At 47.0% G+C, this 14,441-nt stretch overlaps 1 protein-coding gene across 1 annotated transcript; it reads left to right on the top strand.

The window, feature by feature from the left end:
- The first annotated feature begins 3,183 nt into the window (after positions 1–3,183).
- LHX8 (LIM homeobox 8) lies at positions 3,184–14,208 on the top strand. The gene is made up of 8 exons (XM_063406990.1): positions 3,184–3,283; positions 3,454–3,830; positions 6,794–6,915; positions 8,374–8,594; positions 9,076–9,179; positions 11,714–11,809; positions 12,872–13,055; positions 13,757–14,208. The coding sequence occupies exons 1-8, from the start codon at positions 3,184–3,186 to the stop codon at positions 13,831–13,833; spliced, it is 1,281 nt and encodes a 426-aa protein (XP_063263060.1). The 3' UTR covers positions 13,834–14,208.
- Positions 14,209–14,441: the final 233 nt, after the last annotated feature.

Genomic DNA, 14,441 nt, shown 5'->3' with positions numbered 1-14,441 from the left:
CGCCTTGCCCAGCGGGACCAGTCTGGGGTGGGCACCCTGTTCACCTGGTCTCGGTGCCCGTTTTTCGTAAGCTGACCACAGTGGCGCTATCAATTTCTTACAGAAGTTGTTTTAACGGCAGAACTGGTGTCCCTGAAGAAGACTCCAGAGAGAAGCACCCAGCCGCATGCCGCTGCAGCACGGTGCAGTCTCAGATGAAGGAGTCCGCATGCCAACACCCTCTCGTTAAAACAGCCCTAATTCTCCGCGTTCAGTATTTTCTTCGTGCTGTATCGTATTCGTCAAATATTTAAGAGATCTCTCCTATGTGCGACTGGTCAGCGCTCCCACCTACACACATCCTGGTATAACTCTTGAGAGAAAGGAATCAGAACCAGACACAGTCCCCGTCGGAGGGTCCCGCCGGAGTCCCCTGCTCTTCTCCGCTCTCAGCCTCAGCAGGATCAGGCTAGGACCACCCTGCCAGCCCCACGGCAGGTTCCCCTTCCCTCTCGTCTCTGCCGAGACCGCGACGACCCGCCACGGGGCCCTACCCAGCGCCCCAAAAGGGCACACATCCTTCTAATGTGGACAGAGACGGCAGTGGGAGATCAGGGTGCACAAGAGTCGGGAATGCTGTAGAGCCTTCGTATCTACCCGTTTCCATCTCTTCAGAAAACGATGCAGAGAATATTCAGTAAAATATCGAGGGCGTGAAATTTAAGCGATGAAGTTTAGACTGGACTTCGGAGAGATGGGCGATAAAGGTGCACGGGCCAAGGTGTATGCCGGATAACCAAGCCCCCATACTCCCCACGTCCACCATGCACACGTTATGGCGTTTCTGACCGCTTCTCAAAAATAACGCCTCTCTCCAATTAGCTCTGCAAAACCGCTCACCTCTTGCGAAGCCGCTTCGGCCATAACAATAACCTGGATCTGCTGACGGACTGCTCTCTGGACACGTTTTCCTCCTGACTCCCGGAATCTCCTGCGCCCCGGGGCAGCCGACCCAGCCTGCGGCTCCGCGCAGCCATCGGAGAGGCCCTGGCTGAGCCCCGCCGAGCACCGCACCCCGCGGCGCGGCCCCTGCCCCGCCTCCGCTGAGACCTTCGCACTGCGCGGGGCTGCTCCGGAGCCTCTGGGCGGACAGAAAACCGGGACGGCCGGTGCAGCCAGGCCCGCTCGTCACCTGGCGGAGCCGGCTCTGGACACGGTACGAAACACGGACATCGCCAGCACGCTGGTTTTCCTCCACCACCGCAGTATGAATTACCGCTGCTCGTAACCTCACGATCGCCGCGGAAATAACGCGCAGATTGACTCTGTTGACTCCTACCGCTGTTTTCCAGAGAGAAAAGGCGCATAGAAAGGAGGTTATTTCACAGAAATCTAACCCGCAGCTCTCCTCGGAGCGCACGTCAGCCTCATTAATTATCTCGTTGAAGGCGCAGCAAAAGCATCGAGCATCCACAGCCTCGACGCTGCTGTCGGCCGTGCCCGATCCGATGCGCCCGGGCTCACCACAGGCTCTCATCACGGTGGCCCGGCTCCGCCGCAACGCATCCCTCGGAGCCCAGGGCCAGGTGCTCATTTTCTGTCGTGCTACCTGCGACAGATGACAATAGTGCTGTCGCGCCTCTGTCAGTCACGGATGGGGAGATCCGCGTGGGGGGCAGGATGGGGCTCGGCGGGCTCCGCGCTGGTCCTGCTCCGAGCCGAACGCTCCGCGCCGCTGCGCCGCGGCCCGCGGGGCCGCCCGAGCACTCGGCCCCTGGCGCCCCGACCTGCAGCGCTGCGGAGAGCGAGCAGAGGCCGAGGGGGAACCCTGTTGCGGGAGCGGCCTTGGAGCGCGGCGGCGCGGTCCGGTTACTGGAGGCTCTGTGGGGCCGCAGCCCGTCGCCTGCGGGGCGGCTGCTCGGGCCGGATCGAGGCCCGCACTGGGGTGGGAGTTTGCGCAAGCACACGCCGGGCCCTCTGGGGAGACTCCAGAAAGCCGGCTCCGACCCAACATAGGTGTTTGCCGGGGCTGGGCTGGGACTCCCAGGGGCCGGCCTTGTCCGTGTTCCGTGCCGCCCCTCGGAGCTCTGGACGCCGGGCCGGGCGTCTGTCGCCCTGCGCCCGAGCCGCGTCACGGCTATCGCAACCCCCAAATCCTGCTTGCCTCGCTGAGGTGTCAGGGACACCGAGACTGGATGTCAGCGAGATCCTGCCCACGGTTAGATCGGTTAAAACCGCTCTACAAACGAGTAATTGTAGGGATATTCCGGCTTTACCGGGATTCGGCACAGTCGAGTTACGGTTCCGCAAGATCGGGTCCCAGGATTTGAAACAACGATTATCTTTTTTAGAGGGAGAACAATAGGGGACTTCTCCTTTCACACAGCTCCTCAAACGCAGAATTCCCTTGTATCAAACCCATTGTGTTTTTAAACGTAGGGGCAATTCTCTCAGATAGCTTTACCGAGGCTCATCAGCACGTCCTGCATCCGAGGTGAGGCTGAACCACAGAGGTGAGGGGAAAGAGGACAACTAAACTAAAGGACAAGCTTAATTAAAAGCAGCTGGCTGGTGAAACACCTGCCTAGATTCAGATACCCGGTTATTTACCTCACCTGCGAAGGACAAGCTACTCCTTTATTCTCCTCTAGTGTCCCGAGAGCACCATCAGTGTTTGGTGTGAGGGAAGTCTGCAGACAAAATTTGTGCTCGTGGAGAAAGGGTAAGGGTCTGCAACCCAGCACCTCTCCGCGGAGAGACGCCGGCTGGTTCTGCGGGTAGTGAGGGGCAGCCAGCCTCCGCACCCTCTGTTGGCGGTGGCCACGGCCCCATCGCGGTGTTAATCAGCAGCACCTGTGGGAGCTCAGAGCCGGAGGAACGCTTGCGCAGCTCAGGTGCTTCTATTTTAGCTAAATGAGAAAGGTTTTATTACGGGATTTCGGAGGCGCAAGCAGGAGGTGAGGTAGGTGTAGGAGCTGTGAGTTTGAGCTGCAGGATTCGCTTGGGGATTCACGAGTGTGGGGAAATCGCTCCCGTCACACGGGCTCTCGCTTTCCTCTGTGTTTGTTTTCTTCGCTCACAGGGAGATGCAACTGGAACGTGTACTTAGACCGGGGTGGTGAGGGGAAGCTGTAGCAAAAGATAAAGACAAGCGAGGGGGTTCTGGGGGGCGGGGGGAAGTTGCTGGTTTTTTTGTTGTTGTTGATGTCGGGGGTTCGGTGCCTCCTCCCCTCATTAGGCTCGCACGGGCTCGCTAGTGGAGATAACGGCCCCGCCGCGCTGGAAGGCGGGTTCTGTGCAGGAGGTGAGGCCAGAGGGGCAGGTCCACCCACTTGAAAACAAAACTTTTTTCCTGCAGTCGCTGAGAGCAGAGACCGGCGCGGGGTCCCCGGAGCCGGCTCGCCGCCAGCCGGGGGCTGGTATGTGGTAGGTTTGGGCCATGTACTGGAAGAGTGACCCGATGTTCGTCTGCAGGCTGGAGGACAAGGACCTGCCCGCGCTCGGCGGCCCGGAGGAGAAGGTGCGCGGGCGGGGGGCAGCGCGGCTCGGCGGGTCTGGGGGCCCCGGCCGTGGCGGTCCCGCGGCCGCCGCCAGGGTCCTGGCAGGACCCGCAGGTGTCTGTGGGCCAGACCGGGCCGGCGCGGGGCTCCTGGGCGTGGCCGGGAACTGACCGTGGTCTCCTCGCGCTCCCTCAGGCCAGCCCCGCAGCAGCCGACGAGGACTCCTGCTCTTCCTCCGCTGCCCTGTCGCCCTCATCGCCGCAGTCCATGGCCTCAGGCTCGGGCTGCGCCCCCGGCAAGTGCGTGTGCAGCAGCTGCGGCCTGGAGATTGTGGACAAGTACCTGCTCAAGGTAAAGGTGTCCGACCTGGAGCCCCCTTCGTCTGACTTCCCCCACCGCTGAGGCCGGAGGGTTGCCCTCTCAGGGAGAGCCTACCCGGGCCGCCGGCAGTGCCCGGAGAGCCTCGGGGAACTGGGCCCGGTGGGATCTGAGGGTCCAGGCCTCCGGGTCGCCTCTTCGCTACGGCGCGGAGCCGCCGCGGACACGGGAGTGCAGAGTCCCAGCGCGTTTGTTCGCGGTGTTCGGGTCAGAGAAGGAACCCTAACTGCTGTCGGTGTTTTGGGTGACGCTACTTGCTCTGGGCTGCGTGTTCCTGACGCGCCGGGAGAAGCGGGGAAGGGAATGGGAATGGGCACGGGCGGTCCCGACTGCGGTGACTCCCACGCGCTCTCGCTCAGACGGCGGCGGCGCAATCTGCGTTGTACTGAAGTAGGTCTGGGTCGTGAGTCTCAAAGCCAAAAGTGCCTCTTGAGAAATGTGGAAATATGTTATTCCTGCAAAAGGTTGTCAACAAACGTATTTGAAGGAAATGAGCTTAAGTGCGGAGTAGTTCTCTTGTCCTAGCAAACAGGACCGAGTAAGATAATTTTAAAATTAACAAACAAAACCAAGTGGCTTTAAACATGAAGTGTTACTGCGGGGGCGGGGGGGAGACGACAGGGGAGTTTATTTGCCTTTTCTATTATAGTCGTTAAAATTATTCTGGGTTGGATTTTTGCCGTCTTTCCTTTCAGAAGTAATGATCCTGTGGCAAAGTCGGTTGATTCCATCAGCCTTAAACAAAGTTGTTGTATACTTGCAAAGTGATAGTGGGTGACACTCCGGGAGCATATATCTGTGCTGTTATTAAACCATCTCTTGATTGAGGTGTGGAGGTCCAAGGAAGATATCTGCGGGGTTAGTGTTCAGTTAGAACGGGGTCGGTGCAGGAGCTGCCACGCATCCCTGGTTCAGTTCACCCCGTCTCCCTTGCAGTAGCCTGGGCTGGCACAGAGCAAGGACAAGGGGGTGGACAAGGAAGAGAACTGACTTGAACTCAATTTCAGTTAACTCCCGTGACGTTTTGGCAGCTCATTTATAGTTTACTGACCACTGCTGTCCTCTATCTAAACAACCAGAGTAACGGGACTTGGAGCAAAAGACCTTAAGTTATTTAGCCTTGGGTTTAAATGAGCTGTTACAGCCTCTCGTGAAGGCAGAGGAATCGATGCTGGTATGCTGCTGTTCAGCAGCAGCACACCTTCCAACTTCAGCCCTGTCAACTGACAAGTAGCAACACAGACAAATGACATCAAATGGGATAACTGCGGAAGCTGCCGGTGTCCTGCTCTTCGGAGAGCATTGATCTCTGAAGAGGCGGCGGTGGGATCTGAGTGGCTGCGATGTCAGCTCACCTTGTGTAGAGCTGCATGCCAGGGCTCGGTGCTGACCTGGGGAAGCCCAGGGAGCCTTGGCGCGGCAGGACTGGTTGTGAGGCAGGCTCAGTCTGGCTCAGCGCTGCCCCTCTGCTCTGCGGCTTTTCTAAGAGGAGGTTGGGAGGCTGAGTTTGGTGACAGCTATCAACTGCTATCAACAGCTTCATATATTGTGGTGTTACTTGTCAGCGTATGGGAAGGTGTCTGCCAACAAGGATAAGGGTTAGGAAAGCATTGTGCAAACTGCACTATTATAACTTGAAGAATGACTGAAACCGGTGATCCCAGCATGAGTATTGGAGTCTATACCTTGCCTTTTCTGTGGTTTGTCTGGCCACGCTCTGAGGAAAGGCATATCCTGGATTACCTCAAATCTGCTTTCTCATAGGGTAATATATGAGGTGTTTGGTGTGAGATGAGAAATATGCTCAGTGGGGGGAAAAAATCTAAACTTAGTCATTGTTTGATTTTCAGATGTCCTCCAATACAGTATGGTATTATTCAGAGGGTTATTACTTAATTTTTGTGGTCACTGAGAGTCTCGGTTTGTCAAATGATTTATTTAGGTAATGCGCAATGTCTGCACAATTCAGAGTTCCTTTTATATGAAAGCAGAAATTAAAATAATTGCTCTCATTTTATTTATTTTATTTTATATGCCCAAAAATTATGTATGTTTTCAAAAATTCTGGCTTCTACTGCATTCCATTATTACCTTAATTTTGCTATGGACATATTAAAGAAATATCAAATTTACTTTTAAAACACCTGCTACTGTTTTGAAACTCAGATGTCATTCACCACTTTTGCTTTAACAGAAATGCAGCAAATTGAGAAGTGGTTCATGATGTGTTTCTATTTGACAGACTTTGTTTTCCACTCAATTTTAAAACAATACTCATATTTTAAAATTTTAAATAACTTTGCAAAGGAGTTTTTTTGGTTTTGTGTTTTGTTTTTTTGGGGGGGTTTTTTGTTTGGTTTTTTCTTTTGTTTGGGGTTTTGTTTAATTTTTTTTTGTTTGTTTTTTGGTTTTTTTTGTTTTGTTTTGTTTTTTGGTTTGTGGTTTTTTGGGGGGGTTGTAGTTGGGTTTTTTTGGTTTTGGGGTTTTTTTCCGGTTGTCTGGTTTGTTGGTTTTGGGATGGGGTGTTTGTTTGTTTGTTGTTAGGCAGTAATTTATGCAGACTAGGAATTACAAGTGTGTAAGTTAGTTGCCTTCCAAAGGTCACATAAGGCCAAAACTTACTCTCTTACTCTAATGCTGTGAGAACAGAACTGGGCACAAAATACCTGCATGGAACTTGTATCTCCTGCTTCCTCTTCTACTGCTTTTAATTACAAATCCATGGAAGTTTATTCTGAAGACCTGAATCAAATTAGTTAACCTTGAACATGCATGCAGTTCTATAGAGAAAATGTTTTGCATTCAAAATAATTTTTCTGTGGATCATGGAGCATAAAACTTCTGACCATCTCTAGAAAAAAGCAGGGTTTGTAAATACAAAATGCAATACTGGTAGTGCAAGTATTGAGGGGTATTTTTCTGTTGGGTTTTTGCAGGTAAATGACCTCTGCTGGCATGTGCGCTGCCTCTCATGCAGTGTTTGCAGAACATCCCTGGGAAGACACACCAGCTGCTACATCAAAGATAAAGATATCTTCTGCAAACTTGATTATTTCAGGTATGTCATCCAGGAATATAATTTATCAGATAACTTGTTATACTTGCTTGTTACTTTTCTCTTCAGCCACAACTTAAATTCACTTGAGGCTCTTTCTTTATCACTTGCTAGGTTTGTTTTCAGCAGTTTGAACTCTGGCTTTTCTTAAGGAAGGACTTGGGGAACCCTAAGACGTTGTAATGTGACTGCCTGCTAAATCTCCCATCTGCCCTTACCCTGTTGTGCATAGCTGCTGTACTTGTACCATCACTTACTTGTGCATGCACCGAGGGGGGAAAAAAAAAAGTCAGAGTCCCTGCCACAGTATGGTTGTAGGTACTATGATAGTCCCTGCTATTGTATGTGTAAAGAATTGTGCCTGGGTAAAGTTGGCTGAGAATGCAAGGTAAAATTGAAGTGACCTGTTTGGAGTAGTGCTTCACTGGTGTGGGGCTTGAGGCATCACAAGGAGCTGCAAAATCAATCCAGAATAAATCCCATGATATTTAAAAGAAGCTTTCAGGAGTTATACCTTTCTGTGATCCAATCCAATATCTGGTTGGATTTAGAATGTGATTCTTTCAAAATTACAGGCTAATCTTGCAAGGAAGAATATTATTTGTGTTGGCAATGTAGTATTCAAAATGCAAAGCCTTTGATCCAGAAAGCAGCAAAAATTGTTGCTGTTAATTTTGATGTGATTGCTGGTACTTCTCTGGTGTGATTGCTGGGCCAAACTGTTTCTGGGGTTTTCATCTGTGCAGTGAATGGATTGCAGGCAGCTAGTCAAGTTTGACACAGAGTGGGAGGGGGCAAGTTGAGTGCTGTAAACTTCTGAAAAAACTAAATTTTGTGGGACTTGAAAAAAATTTGGGTCTGCAAAGATCTTGAGGACAAATTCTTATCTAAATAATAAATGTATTTTGGTGGCTATTTTCCTCTTCAAAGAGAAATTTTCTAGTAATAATATAAATGCAGATGTTTTAGTTTATTTAAAAATCATAATGTCATGAAAACTGAGGAAATAACTATGAAGATTCAGGTTTCCCTCCTTCTGCTGAAGATGCTGAAAGATTAGTAAAGGGGTAATGTAGCTAAATATTAGTTCAGCCTACCAGTAGAGTAGTATGAAATACATTCGGAAAATTGAAAGAATTTTGAATGGTCTACTGTTTCCATCTTTCAGCTTTTAAGAGTTACTATCTTTACAAAAGGAACGATGAGGAGCTATACATTCATGTAGCAGTTAAAATGCCTCAGCTTTGCTCTTCGCCTTCTGAAAATACCACTAACCTCTGTATTTCAGTGGTGCCTTGCCTTAAGCTATCATATAGAAACTCGCTGATTTCTTTCTCCTTGCGATGGCAGCGCAGTCGTGCCGTGGCTCCCGCGGCGCTGCCGCGCCCGCTCGGCGCTGGCGCTGCGGGCGCTGGCTCCGCCCGGCCGGTCGGGGCTGCCCCGCTGCCCTTCTCGTTGCAGGCGGTTCGGCACCCGCTGCTCCCGCTGCGGGCGCCACATCCACTCCACGGACTGGGTGCGGCGGGCCAAAGGGAACGTCTACCACCTGGCGTGCTTCGCCTGCTTCTCCTGCAAGAGGCAGCTTTCCACCGGAGAGGAGTTCGCTTTGGTCGAGGAAAAAGTCCTTTGCAGAGTACACTACGACTGCATGTTGGACAATCTGAAAAGAGAAGTTGAGAATGGTAACATACTGCTTCTGTAAAGAACTGTGTTTGTGGTTCAGATTTAGTTAAATTGTTGGGGTTTACTTCGTTTTCCATACCGAGAGATAATTGACTCATTTTACTAAGACTGGAAGCACAGGTTCTTGAATCAAAATAATGGTAAATTATTTCACTTTGGGGGGGATTTTGTTTGTTTGTTTTGGTTTTTTTTAGTGTGTGGGACTTGTTTTGTATCCTAAGGAAAAGAAAGCAATGGCATATCCTGTTGATAAAATATCATGTTAGATTTATTTCTTCCCTCACTTTGCAAGGGAGTTGTTTAGGCCATAATGTGTTTTGGTGCTAGATTGATTTAGCTTTGAATAGACTATGGATTTTTTTTTTTTAAGCTGAAATGCAGCTGACCACAAACTGCTGTTGGTTACTGTTGGAGAACAGTCTGACTTACGACACCACTGTGAACGTTTAGAAGGCAGTTTTTTTCTTTTTAATGTTTCAGGTAATGGGATTAGTGTGGAAGGAGCATTACTGACAGAACAAGATATTAATCATCCAAAACCAGCAAAAAGAGCTCGGACCAGCTTCACAGCAGATCAACTCCAGGTAGTGACAGTGCTAAAAACTTGTGTAGCTCAGGTTTATGCAGGACATGGATGCTGAACCAAGAGAAAGTTTTATGCATACAGGAGAAAGAAAAGCTTGAAGACTTTAAACTGTTTCATAAACTATCAAGACACAGCATGTTTCTGGAAGTTTAACATGAAATAGTACTCTTCAAGCTGTTTATTTCCCTGGAGGCAGATCATAATCCTGAAGAGTAGGAACAAAAAGGTGGTTCTATTTTGATTGCTTGATCAAATCTATTTAATCAGCCATTTACATCACTAAACATAATAGAGAAAATTTTTTTTAGGTTACGTAATGTGAAAAGTTGTACTAAAGATGGGTACTGTCTATGACTTCAAGACAGTAATAGGATGGAAGTTGGAATTGTTGTAATGCCTGCATCTCCTCTGCTTTCCAGGCTTCTTGTCTTTTTGTTGCCTTGACAAGAGTTAACTCCTATTGAGACAGTCCAGAGCTATTTCAAACTCTAGACAGCTCTAGACTCTTGACTTAATTAGCTTTCTAGAAAGAAACACTAAGATGAGTCCAGTAAGAGGGGACGGTGAGACAAGATTTAGAGATTTTATTCTGTAGTGAGAAGGGAGCTGTGACTTTCTGCCTAATCGTGGCTGTACATTCTTACCTTTGGTTTAACAGATGTTTGAATTTCTGGTCGTAGTGCGAGTTCTGTTTTGTTGGTCTGTCCTCTTATTCATAGTGAAAGCAGTTGAGAAACTCATCTTGAGGTGTAATAACACGTGAGGTGTTTAAGTAGTGCTACATGAAAGGGCATGGGGTTGTTAAAGCTTGGGTTGCTATGATGGTCATGACTGGAGACAGGAGGTGGTGTTAACACAAAACAAGCACATAAGCAATAATCCAACCAGGGGCACAGGGCAAGGGCTGTGGACATTGAGCTTGAACTTCAGCAAAAGGGAACTTTTTCCCCCAGCAGAAGCTGAAAGGGAGCTAGGACCAGCTGTTAGGATGGGAACTGTTTTCAGGGCTTCCCAGCTGCTGTCATTGAAACTTCCATGTTCCATTCTTTTCCTGTTTAAAGTAGATTGTAACATTTTAAGGTAGATTGTAAAGTATGTTACAGTCTACTTTAAAATGTTACAATCTACTGTGTTTGAGGTGTTATGACATCTGGATATTTACTGATACTTTCTATCTGCTCATTGCACCTCTGTACCTCTCCTGGAGGCTGCTGTAAGACTTGACTGCTGACAAGAGAAACATTGCAGGGACAAGGGCACTGTCAGAGCGGCAGCGTGTAATCACTAACCTCACAAAGTACTTATACAAAAGAATGTACACGCTTTTTGATGTTTTTGTTCTGTAGCACCTTCCAGGAACTAAAGGGGCTCCAGAAGAGCTGGAGAGGCAGTTTGGACAAGGACCTGGAGTGATAGAATGAGGGGGAATGGATCCCACTGCCAGAGGGCAGGGACAGATGGGATACTGGGAAGAAATTCTTCCCTTTGAGGGTGGTGAGGCCTTGGCACCGGCCAAGAGCAGCTGTGGCTGCCTCTGAATCCCTGGCAGTGCCCAAGGCCAGGCTGGACAGGGCTTGGAGCAGCCTGGGAATAGAGAAAGTTGCCCCTGCCATGGCATAGGGTTGGAACAAGGTGAGCTTTTAAGGTCCCTTCCAAACCAAGGTCTGTGGTTCTATGGTCTGTGATTCTATGAAAAATTACAAAATTAAATAGTTTCTGAATGTGGAAAGTAGTAGTCTGAATCTTCAAAGATGAAGCCAGGTGAAGTATGATGGATCAAAAATCCAAAAAAGAGAAAATAATGCTTTGAAATTGCTGAAGATACCCTGCAGAAATCCATGAAGCCCCACTACCATAAACAGGGCGAATCCTTAAAGCCTGTGAAAGTCTTCAGGAAGAAGTAAATTGACATTTACTTCCTCAAAAAAAAGGTGTAATTTTTATCCTTAAGACAAGTTCTGACTTCAATTTTCTATCAAGAGATGAGTAACCAAATCATTAAAAAGGTCAAGTCAGCCAAGGTGGAGCCTCTGTTTCTTGGCCTGGTGACAGGCAAAGGAAACACAGTGTTCCTGCATCCTCCATGGAGAGGAAAAGAAGATGAATTAATCCATATAACATAGATAGTGATTGACAAGTTCAGCATGGTGGATCATGGCTCATGCCTTTTTTTATGCTGTGGTCTGCTGCTGTATGTGTTCATTGAGCATATTTGAGTTGCTTTGCAGTGAATTTTCTCCTACAGTTCTTTAAATGCAAACTTACAGAGGACCTCTTCCAGTTTTTACTACTGCCAAGCAGAATCTGTTTCTTTAATTTCTGATAAATGTCACAGCTCAGTCAAGCATAGCAAGGAGTTGTACTTCAGAGGATTTTTTTTTTTTTTTAATGTGTTGGGTACTCTCTAGAGGCTTGTGACAAAAAAACCCAGTTTCCTGAAGACAGGCAAGGAGTAGCACGATAGTCTGAGAAGACTGTCTAATGTAGCTTTTAACACAAATGCTCCTGCAATCTCATCTCTTGCCTTTTCAGGTTATGCAAGCACAGTTTGCTCAGGACAACAATCCAGACGCACAAACACTTCAGAAATTGGCAGAAAGAACAGGCTTGAGCAGGCGTGTTATACAGGTAACAGTGTGAAGTTACTTGACTCGCAGTCTGGTACTCACCCACTGGAAATGCTCTGTCACAATTTCCTCTGAGGTTATTCTAACATGGAAAAAGATCCTAATCTGTTTTAACTTCAGACAACATCCTTAGTCAGGAATAGGTTTAGAACAAGCATTGTAATTTGGAAAACTTGTGGTGTTTCTCTTGCATTTTGTGTGGAGGATTAAGTATTCTAGGAAGAAGCTTCTCAGCCTAAATAGCATAGAAATTTGTATTAAGTTATTCTGAATACATATTTCTGACTGTATTATTCTGTTCTTAAGATCTGCACTCTTTCTGAAAGCGTCTTGTGGTAAGACATTAGGAGCAAGTGTCGAGTAATTTGTTCTGCAGAGCAGAGTTCAAATATATACCTATGCCAACCAAAATTGAAACACAAACTTGGAATCTTTGCTTGAAGATGCCTCTCAGCAAACATATGGATGCATTTTTATATGTAAATGAGATTTTAAAAAGATAATACAAATCGTATATTTGTTTTAATATAAATAAAAATAATTCCTGAGTTACCTTGGCTCATTCTAGCCTGGAAGATTGACAGTGTTTTGATAAAAATGAGGTATCTGGCTGCTGCAATCAATTAAAAAAAAAAAAAAAGTCTTGAGTGCTTTTCCATGTGAAAAGACAAGTGGGTATCATATGACAAATACGCTTTCAGTATATGCTGCCAGTAGTTCCAGGCAGGGAGAAGACTGTGTCTGGGACATGCTGGGTGCTGTGGTCGAGGCAGAGCAGGGCTGCAGGTGATGTTGGTTGGCCTGGGGGGACACCGGCCCCGGGAGATGCCCAGCCCCCACTGTGCCTGTCCCTGTCCTTGGTGGGCTGCTGGGTACTGAAGATGCATTCCTGACTTGACCACACTTGTAAGCTTAGAACGGGTATTTCTCCATTTGGACTGTCAGCATTGTGTCAAAGGCCCAATTAACCATGCAGACTCAGCTTAAGATAAGCTCCAAGGTTGTTGTTGTGCAAGTATTGAATGCAATCTATTGATGAGATGTGTGTTTCCCTCCTTTTCAGGTGTGGTTTCAGAATTGCAGAGCACGCCATAAGAAACATGTTAGTCCTAATCATTCCTCTACTGCTCCTGTCACAGCAGTTCAGCCCTCCAGGTTGTCTCCACCCATGTTAGAAGAAATGGCATACTCTGCATATGTACCCCAGGATGGGACTATGCTCACTGCTCTGCACAGCTACATGGATGGTAGGTATAACCCCTTTGCTGGTTTTATCCTCATAAAAACATTATCCACTACAGCAAGAACAGTTTACAGAATTCTGATTAAAGAAACCTAATGGATATATCAATACTGTACTTACTGTCTACACCTCATTAAGAAAGCAGTAGCCCTTCACTGCGGTAGCATGGGTGAAGATGTGCTTCTTCTAGACCATTAAAACAAGAAAAAGAAATTAAATACTTCTTTAAACATCTACTTCACATATTTTAATAATACATCATTTTAGTGAAAATGGTTTGCCACCTTCTTCCTGGTTTTTGTCCCATGCACTGTGAGTATGCACAATGCAGCAAATTCTCTGAAAGCTTCAGCTTCCCTCCCAGTAACACACAATGGGGGGAGGGAGAGGGAGAGCCTGGTGCTTCAGTCATTGTTTTTCTTATGACCCAGTAACTCAACAACTTTGGCTCCTATTTGTTATTAGGATGGACTGTGAAGATTTTGGGAGAATCAAGCTGAGCTGCATGTGTGGCCTGAGCTTGTTTTCCTCCAGAGTAGTGGTGTTAAGGTTGGCTGTGGGTGGAAGAGTGCAGATGCTGGGTTAGGAAAAACAGAATATTGCTGCAGGGTTGGGACAGAGAACTGTCATTACCCAGTGGGATTTACTGACTTAAAACTTCTGCTGCTTTCGATGAAGTTGACTGGTAAATGTTTGTTTTTGTAGCTCATTCACCTACAGCTCTTGGACTTCAGCCTTTGCTACCCCATTCAATGACACAACTGCCACTAAGTCACACCTAATTCCTTTTCATCAGGGATCTAAACTATTCAAGATGTAACCTTAAGTCATAGTGTATTAAAAATATCATTGGAAAGATACTAATGTAAACTTTTTATTTAACACCCAAAGCATTTTCAAGATAATTTTTGCCCAGGTATGTATGTCTATTTAGCCTGCAAGACACTTTTATGGATTCTCCATAAGTAACTATTATTTGTTTACAAGCCTTATTAAACACCTTTCTGTATTGTCTGGAAATAGTCCACTCTAGTTATGTGTGTGTTAATTTATTTGTCATCAAAAGAGCACTTTGCCTACAAGAAAGAACTGACAACTGTGCAAAATGTTTACAATTCTTTGTGAGATTGTAGTTTATCATTAGTTTGTAAGTTATTGCTAAAAGTATTACCTGTATTTGAGTTGTATACAGTCTATATGTTAAATCTGATTTCTGTGAGTTTACAAAAACAAACCTTGGTTGCAAATATTTTCAAAAAGAACTGAATAAAGTTTCTGCTGCAGCATGCCAAGCAAAAATATTGCTGTGTCTATGACTGAACTCTGATCATTTGTCAAGTGCTTAACTTGAATTTTCAATTTTAAGAGAAACTCCCTGGTATACTGAGGA

This window comes from Prinia subflava, chromosome 10 (genome assembly GCF_021018805.1).
Source record: "Prinia subflava isolate CZ2003 ecotype Zambia chromosome 10, Cam_Psub_1.2, whole genome shotgun sequence".
Taxonomy (NCBI): Eukaryota; Metazoa; Chordata; class Aves; order Passeriformes; family Cisticolidae; genus Prinia; species Prinia subflava.
This window is presented reverse-complemented; position numbering and strand designations above follow the sequence as displayed.